This window comes from Dendropsophus ebraccatus, chromosome 12 (assembly GCF_027789765.1).
Source record: "Dendropsophus ebraccatus isolate aDenEbr1 chromosome 12, aDenEbr1.pat, whole genome shotgun sequence".
Classification (NCBI taxonomy): domain Eukaryota; kingdom Metazoa; phylum Chordata; class Amphibia; order Anura; family Hylidae; genus Dendropsophus; species Dendropsophus ebraccatus.
The window spans coordinates 11488265-11500486 of record NC_091465.1 but is presented as its reverse complement, the minus strand read 5'-3'; the positions used below and the strand labels follow the sequence as shown (position 1 = coordinate 11500486).

General features: G+C 45.4%; 1 protein-coding gene across 2 annotated transcripts in view; it reads left to right on the top strand.

Moving 5' to 3' along the window:
• The window catches only part of DISP3 (dispatched RND transporter family member 3), a 77845-nt gene that overhangs the window by 20685 nt on the left and 44938 nt on the right, over positions 1-12222 (top strand). The window contains exons 1-3 of one of the 2 annotated variants that reach the window (XM_069947348.1): positions 1729-1797; positions 9613-10539; positions 10882-11101. In XM_069947348.1, the coding sequence (XP_069803449.1) occupies positions 9618-10539; positions 10882-11101 (1142 nt within the window). In that variant the 5' untranslated portion in view covers positions 1729-1797; positions 9613-9617. Of the gene's footprint in view, positions 1-1728; positions 1798-9612; positions 10540-10881; positions 11102-12222 lie in introns of those variants that run through there. The other variant, XM_069947346.1, reaches the window with a different exon arrangement.

Genomic DNA, 12222 nt, shown 5'->3' with positions numbered 1-12222 from the left:
GCCGCGCACCCTCATCCCGGGCTCAGGCGCTATGATGTGTGGATCTGCAGTTAAGATATCGACACATCTAACAAAATAAGGAGCCGGAAAAAAAAACACGGCTGGAAGTTTTCAATTAGTAATGAAATCCTGTGTGCCGAGCGTCGGTGCTTTTCTGCTCCGTTCTTGCTCCACTGCTTTCAGGCATTCACAATGCTTCTGTAGACAACCAGCCTCGAATGTTCTCATCTACAACTAAGATCTTATTGACATAATGAGTGGAAAGTAGGTTAGGACGACCGCTGATTTTTCTCATTTAACTCCTTCTCAGAAGGTAAAAGGCTTTTATGATTGGCTGAAAGGCCGTTTATTGACAATACTATGTGACCCAGCAGGGGGCTGTGGATTTGGCCAGTTTTTTATATGGTGAAATCAAGACTTTGTGAATGTTTTCCTATGTGTGGAGCCTTTTCCTTGCTTATATTCACACTCATTGGCAGCAGAGGCGTTCCCACTCGGGTCAGAATGGGCTGCAGGCTACAGAGCAGCAGTGTCCTACCTCAGACCTTTGTTTTAGAGGTGCAGCATTTGTTTCCATCCACCTTAGGGTTGTCCAGACATGCATGCCCATTAACACGCTCCGTACGTGATCCATATATACTGGTGATGTGGTACAGAACTGACTTTAGAACTCGTGACATGAGGATGCTCGGAGCGTCAAAACATGAAGTGTTTTTAATCTTTTAGTCAATTTTTTATATTCTGCAATAAAAATATTTGCATTTTTATTGGAGCTGTGGATCCACACGTCTATTTTGCATCTTCATCGAAATACGTCCCGATACCTTTCCACGTGCTCCATTCCTGGGACTCCAGAGTGTTAACGGGATATAATTTGGGATGAATGCATTGAGCTCCAAAACAGGACAAATCTTTGCGCTACTGTACTGTCCGTACAGTAGCGTGAAGATTAAAACTTTTTGCTTGACCCATTTGAGATTGAGTTTCAGTGTGAATGGTGCCTTTTGTATCTTATGTTAGTGTTCTAGAAAGTGGGATAAAGCTGTGCAGAAGTCCCCAGTAGGGAGTGAAATTGGTCAGGGGTCGTAGAAACACCAGAACAATCTATTCTGGGTTGAAAAACCCTCCCCAATGGAGCTGCATTGTTAGAAAATTGGTGTGTAATTGGCTCACTGTTCATGGAAGCACCAAACTTACTATTATGATAAATTGCGTTGTTAGTAAATGAGTATGAAAATTTGGATAAGGGGTCATGAAAACATCAGAACTTTCTCCTCATAAGAACTGCATCATTAGCAATTGGGTGTAGAATTGGCCCATGGGTCTTGGAAATACCAAAGATTTGATGGTCCGTTATAGTTCTTCGACTACTGAGGGTTTGTCATAGGTGACCATAATTGTAATTTTGACATGGCAGTTCATCAGCTGCTAATGCTTTGGATTGGTTTTTAAAGAGACTCTGTCATTTGGTTAATGGTGTCCTATCTTAAGGTAGCATAAACTAGTGACAGAAAAGCTGAGCAGAATGATGTACACTTACATTGTTCTTTGAGCCTTATTCTGAGATCTCCTCAATAGCAGGGACAATAAGTAGTCCTCTCCATAAGGAGCGTGAGCCCAGTAGTCCTGGATATTCATGAAAAGCAGCAAACCCCGCCCACCAACTGCTTATTGGCTGTTATCTATCCATGCTGTATATAGGCAGTCAACTGTCAATAAGCAGCTGGAGGGTGCGGCGATGGGTGCGGCAAGAATCCTATTCTCCTGCATATTAGGAGAACGGCTGAAAAAAATGATGTAAGTAATACACTGATCTGTTCCATATTTCTGTCACTAGTTTATGCCCTCCTTATTTAAGGCAGCAGAAGCCTAGTGACAGATTCCCTTTTATCTTCTTGTCTACAATGCTATGGCTTGTCCCCCAGCACCCTAATCTGACTGTAGTAGGGCAGTCCATCCATCTGGGTGACCGCCAATGGGCTGCTTTGTTTTGCTTTTCAGGTAAGCAGGTGGAAACACCATAAACTAGCGACAGTAACTGTTTTTCTACCTTCCTCCAGCTGACTTAGAACAGCAACAGACTATAAGGTGAGACATTCAAAAAGTAAACAACCCCTTTAAGACAGTTTTTGGAAAGACAGACTGTACCACAACTGGAGCCAGAACACTGCTGACTTCCTATTCCAGTGCTGGAAGATAGCTGAAGCTGGCATAGCGGAGCAGAGCTACAATAATGATGGCGAAGGCTTTGGAGCTTGAAGAAAGATCTTGGCTCCTGTATCTACTTCCATCCCTGCTAGGAAGAATAAAAATAGACAAGTGATGTCTCCAGCTATAGCGACTATATAATTCTGGATGAGAAATACGTGTACCGAAAATTGACAAAGTTGTTATTATACAGCAGCATACCCAGGTTCTACCAGCATAGTCCATGTTATATACAAGAAGGTGTGTACCCGGTACTAACTGTACACCTATACCAATCAACCATAATAGTAAAACCAAGAGGCGACTCAAACGCGTAAATTATCAGGAGACAATGGCGCGTGTCAAGGACAGATATATCTGGTAGCAAGTGACTGTTCATTTCTTAAAAGTTGATGCTGAAAGCGGGAAAAATAGGCAAGTGTAAGAATCTGAGCGAAAAAGACAAGCGCTGAATAGTGTAGATGACCAGGCCAGATCATCTCAAGAGCGGCCAGTCTGGTGGGGTCCCTGGTATGTAGTAGTTACTACCCACCAAAAGTGTCCAAAGGAGGACAACCAGGGGAACAGAGAACAGAGCTGTTGGAAACAAGGTCCATTGGTGTATGTGCGTAAAGCCTAGGCTGAACGGTCTGATCCAAGAAGAGCTGCAGTAAAGCAAACTGCCGAAAAACTTCCTGCTGACTATGATAGAAAGTAGTGCCTTGTCTCATAGGTCATGTTCTCAATGTGTACATCACTTACCTGGGGGAGAGATGGCACCAGAGATGGTGAGGGCAGTGTGATGGGCAATGTTCTGCTGGCGACTTTGTGTCCTGGCGTCATGTGGATGTTACTGTGACACCGACCACCTACCTAACCATTGCATACACCAATACCCCTCCTTCATGACAGCAGGACCTGCTAACGGCAACTGTCAGCAGGATCATGCCACTCTGCAGACATTGTACAAGAATGAGGAACACGATTAAGAGGTCAAGATTGTGACTTGGCCTCCAGATCTCTACATTTCAATATGACCATCTGTGGGATATGCTGGAGAAACAAGTCCCATCCATGGAGGTCGCACCTCACACTGCACAGGATCTGCTGCTGATACCTCGGGGGAAATCAACGGGCTATGGAGTCCGGGGACACACATCACATGGCTTTGGGGTCCTTGGTGGAGGGGACACATTACATGGCTATGGGGTCCTTGGTGGAGGGGACACATCACATGGCTATGAGATCCTTGGTGTAGGGGACACATCACATGGCTATGGGGTCCTTGGTGCAGGGGACACATTACATGGCTATGGGGTCCTTGGTGCAGGGGACACATCACATGGCTATGGGGTCCTTGGTGGAGGGGACACATCACATGGCTATTGGGTCCTTGGTGGAGGGGATACATCACATGGCTATGGGGTCCTTGGTGGAGTGGACACATCACATGGCTATAGGGTCCTTGGTGGAGGGGACACATCACATGGCTATAGGGTCCTTGGTGGAGGGGACACATCACATGGCTATGGAGTCCTTGATGGAGTGGACACATCACATGGCTATAGGGTCCTTGGTGGAGGGGACACATCACATGGCTATGGGGTCCTTGGTGGAGGGGATACATCACATGGCTATGGGGTCCTTGGTGGAGGGGATACATCACATGGCTATTGGGTCCTTGGTGGAGTGGACACATCACATGGCTATGGGGTCCTTGGTGGAGGGGATACATCACATGGCTATGGGGTCCTTGGTGGAGGGGATACATCACATGGCTATTGGGTCCTTGGTGGAGGGGATACATCACATGGCTATGGGGTCCTTGGTGGAGTGGACACATCACATGGCTATAGGGTCCTTGGTGGAGGGGACACATCACATGGCTATGGGGTCCTTGGTGGAGGGGATACATCACATGGCTATTGGGTCTGGGCCTCAATGGCAAGAGGGGGGCCGACAAAGTATTATTCTGGTAGTTTCCATGGTTGATTGGTCTATAATTATATAACAGAGGATGCCCTGGTTATCCCAGCATGGTCTGTGTCTGCACCAGTGCAGTTAATATTAGCTCTTTGAAGCAAAATATACAGAAACCACACACATCCTGCTGTTTTCCACTCCATCAACTTCCATAGAATTCCCCATACAGCGAGCCGTATGTATGTGAGCCTATAAATAGTGCATTGCTGGACCTGGAGGTGAGACGCTCTGCTAATTCTTATCAGCTGTCACAGCGATAAGATCTCTTAATCAGCAGCAGTCACATTTTCTGGACGGCGTTCGTAATTTTTTACTTTCCTCCTGCGCGCCGGGCGCCGATACGATATGAGACACGAGGCCGTGCCGGGCTCACATTACTGCTTTGAAAGATTTAGAAACCTGAACGTTGAGCTGAACGTGAGGTGTAATTGAAAACAGGAACTCGCAGCTCTCACTGTCTGTGAATAAAATAAAAAAAAAATACTAATAAAAGCGATATGCCGTCTATTACCGTACCAGCGCCAGGAAATTGAATTAGGGCAGTTGTGATTTATCATTCGCTCCCAAGGTCCCCCCGCCCACCCATCAGGCGAACGGGGCGTACGCCAGGGAGAAGGGATCGAATCTACACGTTTTCCCTGGCGTACGCCTTGGGCGTATCATTCATAAATGTCCCCCTCATCTCCATGAGGATGCTTGTTATAGGGTCTATGAGTAGAACAAAGGGAATGGGAAAGGGTTCACACTGGTGAGTGTCTATCCTTAGAACATGACTGTTACTCGGCCTCTAGTGCCCTGGTGCAATGGTATTCCCATCATGGGTAACTATGGGAAAGGGTAGAAGGCCTGGATGACCAAAGGCCTGCTTCACAGGGGACATTAAATCTCCCCTCCTAATAAGATGTAGCTGCTGTGCCCGATGCATGACGAACATACGGACATTGAAATTCACGTCTCCTAGCCAGCGCTCTATGAAGAAGACTGAGAGTAATTTGCAGCCATGAACCTGCGCTCGGCGGAGGAGCTCATTTCAGCGGCTCTGTCATCCCGCGTTTTGCAGAGTGTCCTCTCCTGACTTGCTCTGCTGTGTTATAAGCTGAGAGACTACATTGGGTTTCATTGATTATTTTGCATACTACAAGGATGAGAGTGACACACTTGTGAGGCCGAATAACCCCGAAGATGCCGCTTCCTTTCATTCCTTAGCCGCCTCGCATAGATTCACGGCTATCAGATATATTGAACTGGAACCTGTGAGACCAATTATATAGAAAGTCAGAGATACGGGCTCCATGTCAATGCTACAGCGAGGGCGCCGGTGACAGCTGACAGGCCTGGCTCTGCCAGGCACGTGACTGAGGCTGTCATGTCTGAAGAAGATACATCTCTGGAGTGAGACGACTCTATTTTCATATTTGTACAAATGTTATTACTCTGCAGACCAATTCCAATCTGCTCCTCGATAGATGCGGCAGCCAGACGCGCTGAAAGAGGGAAGAAGGTCATTGCTGGAAGGCAGTCATCATGGAGAACCGGACTATAAGAGGCCCTGGCGATGACATGGCACTAGGGAAGTCTTAACGTGAATCTCCAGTGTTGGTTTATGGTTAACGTGGGGAATTTAATATATCTTTATAGGGTTTGGAGTCCCACTTTTGTGTTACAGAGCACCAAATCCCCTGCACTAGAGTGAATCCAGGAGCTTACGTGAACCCAGGAGCTTTCTGTATCTTCAGCCACCTTTTGGCACGCTCAGGCCCAGTGGACTTCTACTCTTGAGACACTAGAGTGACAGCCCCTTCAGCCAATCACTGACCGCAATGACAAATATATATAACTAGAAAACAAATTTTGAGGTAAAACCGAAATTATGTTATCATGTATCTGTGTCTGTACTGAATATCAGGAAGCCATAACTGCTTGCGAGATCAGAGTTGTAGCTAGGTTTTGAGGGGTATTGAGGGGGTTCTGCAGCCGTTGCCAGGCTTTAATATAAAGCAAATAAATTCAAACCCAAGACCCGTAAAGTGTTACAGACCAAAGACCAGACTTCTAAACTAATAAACCAGACGCAGACCAGGCCAGACCCCATAAGGTAATACAGTCCCCCAGACCAGACTATTCAAACTAATATGGAGCCAGACCAGACCCTCTAAGGTCTTAACAGCAATGCAAATAAATTCAAACCCCAGACCCCACCTTAATTAATCAACTCTCTAGGCCAGAGCCCCTGAAGTAATTTAGCCCTCTGATTAGAGACCCCATACCAGAACCCATAAATACTGACAGCACCCCCCAAACTGATACAGATCCCTAAATACTAACACCAGAACAGACCCTCTAAACTAATTTACCCTCCCTAATTGCAGATCTTACACCAGAATCCTGAAAAATACAGACCCCCTCAACTAATACAACCTCCAGCCCAGACCCCTTAAACTAACTTAAAACAACCAGACCACCGAAACGAATACAGACTCCCTAAATGCAAACCTCCGACCCGAAATCTTAAATATGGGCCCACAATACTGATACAGACCCCAAACTAACCCCACCTAAATTAATACAATCCCCAGACCAGACCCCCCAAAACTAATACAGACCCTTTATATGCAGATCTCAGACTATGAACCCTAAATACAGACTCCAGGTCCCCTATACTAAAAGAGTCCCTGACCCCCTCTACTTATACATTGCTATTCATCTCTATGGATTCGGGACCTGCACAGATTTGGTCACCTATGGCTACCTGGGGAGCGTTTCTGTCAGTTTCATGGTAATGCCGGCCGACACACTTGCAAATCTCAGATAAATGTGAGCATCAGCTGCTTTAGTACTGAGTGACCTGGCTGGGATAGTGTTTTCCCACCATCTTTCCCCTACCTCAATCCTAGCCTCACCCGGGGCACATGTATAATAAAATTCTGCAACCTTCTTATATATTTAGAATTTCAGTTCTTTGTCATTTCCAGGATCTCTGCTTACTTTCAGGGATTTTTTTTCTTTCTATTCAGACCTAACACTTCTCACAGCTGACGGGTTGTAACCGTTGTATCCAGTCAGGATAATCCTCTATAAATAAGGGTGGACGGATAGATTATACCTGCAGTGATGCATTATGGGAAGTGTCAGGGAGAAGAATGAGATATGTTTTCAGATGGTGCTGTATCTACTTTTACTGACAGTAAGCAGAATGGGATTATATACCATAAGTGCATAATATGTGTCTGTATAAAGGAGAGTCCGACGGGTTTTCCTGGATAGGGGCTACCATTCAGCAGGGGTCCCATATGACTCCCCACTAGTGCTGAGCAAACTTGGAAGCTGTTCGGGCTTGGCAACATTCTCCGAACCCAAACATTCTGCATTTGACTTCCGGTGGCTGGAGAAGTTTTGTGCCACCCTAGGGCTGTCAGAAAAAACATCGATACAGCCTCTGGCTATGTTCACACAACGTATATTTACGTAAAATCACAGCCGTTGTACAACAGCGGTGATTATTACGAACATATACGTTACCTCTCCGTGTATGGGATCCCGGCCGGAGCGTATAGTATACGCTCCGGCTGGGATCCCCAGCGGCGCCGCCAACAACTGACATGTCAGTTTTCTGCGGCCGCTATTCATTGAATAGCGGCCGTAGAAAACCCTGTCAGTGCACACTGTGGAGCCTGCTGTGGGGAGTCCTGATACAGGCGCGCACGGATGCGCCCGCATCAGAACTCTGCAGGGCTAAAGATCATCCCGGCCGGTACTGCAGTCCCGGCCGGGATGATCTTTTCAGAGACCGGCCGTTCTGTGACGCGGAATACATACATAATACATAGTCTGCACATAGCCTATGGCTGTATCCATGTATTCATGTTCTATCTATGTTTTCTTGGCAGCCCTAGGGCAGCATCCAACTTCTCCAGCTGCTGCGACTCAATGCAGATTGTTCGGGACCAAAGAACGTGGCCAAAACAGTTCGCTTAACACTACTCCGCACCTCTCATAGATCAATATTCCAGCAGTATGCCATTGGAACATACTATTTCTCATTTATACTTTGTTTGCTGGTCAGCCGTAGAATCGCCGGGTGCGTGCAGAAGCTTTACCGTGTTTTCCATTCATCCGGCCTTTAGATAAGGGGCCTGGTATCTGTAAATATGAGATATTGTAGCCATAAATCAGATCCTGTTTTCTGCACAATGCATATATAAATCAGAATGCCACAAAAAGGTTCTGGTGCGTAAACTGATTAGATTTTATTGTAGCCAGCGCGGATCCTGTAATAGAAATGCAGCTGCGGAGAGCAGGAATCAGGCTGACATTTAGTCCCAGGCAAATTGTATAAAACAAGCAATAAATGTACACAGGAGCCAGAATGCTTCCTTCTTTTCTAATAAACCTTAACATTTCTAGGACTGAGGCACCGAGGACCCCACAGGGCACAATGCCTAGGGCCCAGATCATTCTTTACATTGTTAACCTTCTTCTGTAATTGTGCACACCTGGGGTATAATCAGCGAAGACTAACCCAATGCTATAGCGGGGCTCCAATATTATGTCTGGGCTTCAATCTCTGTTTAATAGTCAGTATGGAGATCCATCTGGAGGACCCAGCATGTCCTTGCATTATACAGACAGCCCACTGATTTTAATGAGCACTGTGTAATACCTAATTTTTCCTGCGGAGGCACTGCAGAAGAATTTAACAGCTTTTGTTAGGTCCTCTTGCAAAAGTGTTTCTGCAATGGGTGGATATACAACTGTTACAAGACGGACAAAACTACAACCCCATCCAAAACGACTACTCCCATCATGCTGTTACAAAAACTGTGACTTACAAAACGACCAGCCCTAGGCTGGTGAGCACTGCATTACATGAACACTTCAATAATGTGTAATACTTCATTTCACCTGTGGGGGTGCTGCTGAAGATCACAACTGATCACTATGGTTCTCAGCAACAGGTACCATGCGGTGAGCTTATTTTTGAGCGTTGTGTACACATTAAGGTCCCTGCATGCTGTTCTGCCGCTGAGACCCCCCATGATCAGTTTTGATTTATGGAGGAATTTACAGCAAGTGCTGGATTTCTGAGCAGCGCCTCCAAAGGTGAAATGAAGTAGTACACAAACTGTTGATTTGATGCTGTGTTTCCCAACCTGATGTTCTCCAGATGTTGCAAAAATCCAACTTCCGATCATGGATGATAGGTTTTCCAACAACTTGAGAGACACCCCGTTCTATGATGGGATATCTAACAAAAAGAGACCTTCAAAAACTGGAGAACCTCTATACAACCAATGTCTGTCTTATGGGAACTCGAGAGTTACGCGCCATCTGTACTGAGCTGAGAACTCTAGGAGACGGTATTTAAATGTTGAATGATGATGTTTAGCAAAAATCCCCATATAAATCTAAAACCATGTTTTCTTTCTGCCCTTTGCTCCTCAGGGACTATGGACACAGATGACCCCTTGTTACAGGATGCCTGGTTTGACGATGAGGACGATGAGATGTCCTTCCGATCGCCCATCTGTAATGCTTGCCAGTGGACTTCTAAACCTATAAAAGATGCTATGCCAACCTGTGAATTTTGGAACATAGTGGGATGGATATTCACAAATGTTTACTGCGCCAGCTTTTTATTGGCTTTAGGATGTCTAGTCCCCGTGGTCCTTTCCATCATCATGTTTGTACATTACCCGACCCTTGATATTGACATCTCCTACAATGCTTTTGAGATTCGCAACCATGAATCCTCCCAGAGGTTCGATGCTCTCACCCTTGCTCTGAAATCTCAGTTTGGCACTTGGGGGAGAAACCGGAGGGACGTTGCAGATTTTACCTCTGAAACGTTGCAACGGTTAATCTTCGAGCAGCTTCAACAGCTCCACCTGAACACATCTCAGACGGATAGCATGATAAGGGTCAAAAGGAACTCTGTGTGGCACAATAGTACAGAGAGAACTAACTTCACGGCCACTGAGTCTTCAGTGCCCTTATCCTCTGCCGTGAACCAGTCCCGTCACCCTCGTGGGGCTACGGTGAAGGAGTTTTCAGGTGTTTATGTGACCCCCAACACTCAGAGCCATGCTCACTGGCGGATTGAGCTTATTTTCTTAGCCAGAGGTGATGAGGAAAATAATATATTTACAAAGGAACGTTTGATGACCATCCACAAGATAGAGAGGAAGATCATGGATCACCCGCACTTCCGGGAATTTTGTTGGAAACCTCATGAGGTTCTCAAGGACCTTCCACTTGGATCCTACTCCTACTGCTCACCTCCCAGCTCCCTTCTCACTTACTTCTTCCCTACAGAGAAAGGGGGAAAGATCTACTATGATGGGATGGGACAGGACTTGGCTGATGTACATGGTAAGTCTACTTTTCCAAAAACCTCATTGTAAACTTAACCAGTCTTTCAAATCACTGTATTTTGGCGGCTTTCCAGTCTGGCTCGTAATGGGATTCCAAAGCTGATGAATAATATATGGTATAGCTGTGTGCCAGTAATAACAATAACAAAAATTTAAGGGCATGTCCATTTCCAAGATTTCCAGTAAGGAGTCAGTTGGTGGTCACCTACTATTCCCCCAGTTTTGTCAGATGTGTAATGAATGACATCACAACCCCACATGAGCAGGCGGATCTTCTCATGGATCACATTGCCTGTAATGTCCAGAAAATACTGTTGACTAATGACGATTTTTCTTGTAGGATCTCTAAAATTGGCAATGACGCATCCAGAATTCTATTGGTACGTAGACGAGGGTCTTACAACAGAAAACCTGAAGAGTTCTCTTTTACGCAGTGAAATATTGTTTGGGGCTCCGCTTCCAAATTACTACTCGGTGGAAGATCGGTGGGAGGAGCAGCACAGAAAGTTCCAGAACTTTGTCATCTCCTACATAAGTGTCTTGTCTAAAGAATCCACAAGGTAACTAGATGTGCATTACCAGGAGAGAATACATAGTGCTTGAAAAGAGTTCCCCCTTAACAGTGACGTTCAAAACACCCCTTTAAGAGAAGCTTTAATTCTTTAACAACCAATAATGTTTATTTTCGCCATGGGTCACCCAAGGGTGTATTAGGCTCTTTGGTGCCAGCCCTTTAAGAGTGTCTTTGGTGACAGCTTCTTAAGAGCAGAATCGGTACCAGCCCTATATGAGCAAATTCTGTTCCATCCTTTTAAAAGCAAATTCGGCAGCTGCCCTTTAAGAGCGAATTCGGTACCCACCCTTTAAGAGTGGCTTTGGTGCCAGACCTTTAAGAGCAAATTAATTACCAGCCCTCTTAAAAGAGAATTCAGTACCAGCTCTTTAAGAGTGAATTCAGTACTAGTCTGAGTATGTGTCTGATGTAGTGACATTGCTCTGTGTAGCGGAGTTCTGGGTATTGGAGAAGACACTAATGTGAAGTGATCTCTGAGGGTAATTTAGAAGATAGTGAAGAGTTTAGTTTCTCCGAGATAATTTGTCTCTTGTTGTTTTATGTGATTAGAATTGACTCTTCATTATCACTTGTGTGACGCTCAAATATCTGGAATTTTTGCACTTCTTGCCAAGTTTGTTTGTAAAATAGAGATATACATATATAAGGTATAACATGTGCCCATTGATGGCTGCTATCTGTAAGCTCTGTGGACAGTGGGCATGATGTCCATGATGGTGCTGGTAGTTCTGCCATACATTATGCTATGAACATTTCCTTCCACCATCTGATTGGTGCTGGCCAGATTCGAGGCATATTGTCTAGAGGACTCCAGTCTTCATCAGTGGCCCTTCAAGGTGGAGATCGCCTCCTATGGCGGTAGGTGGCACCACCATCTAAGGGAAACATCACTGTGGTCAGGAAAACCAATTTTGGCCACCAGTAGCTGTGGTGCCAGTATGAGCCAAATACTGTAGCTAAACACCATGGGGGAAATTCACCCATTTTTGGTCTTAGTCCTATTTATGAACCAGTATTGGACAGGTGAATATTTTTTAAGATGAATTTGTCTGCAACTTTTTTTGCGACTTTTTACTACGACAGCGCGACTTTTCCTAAATCACACAC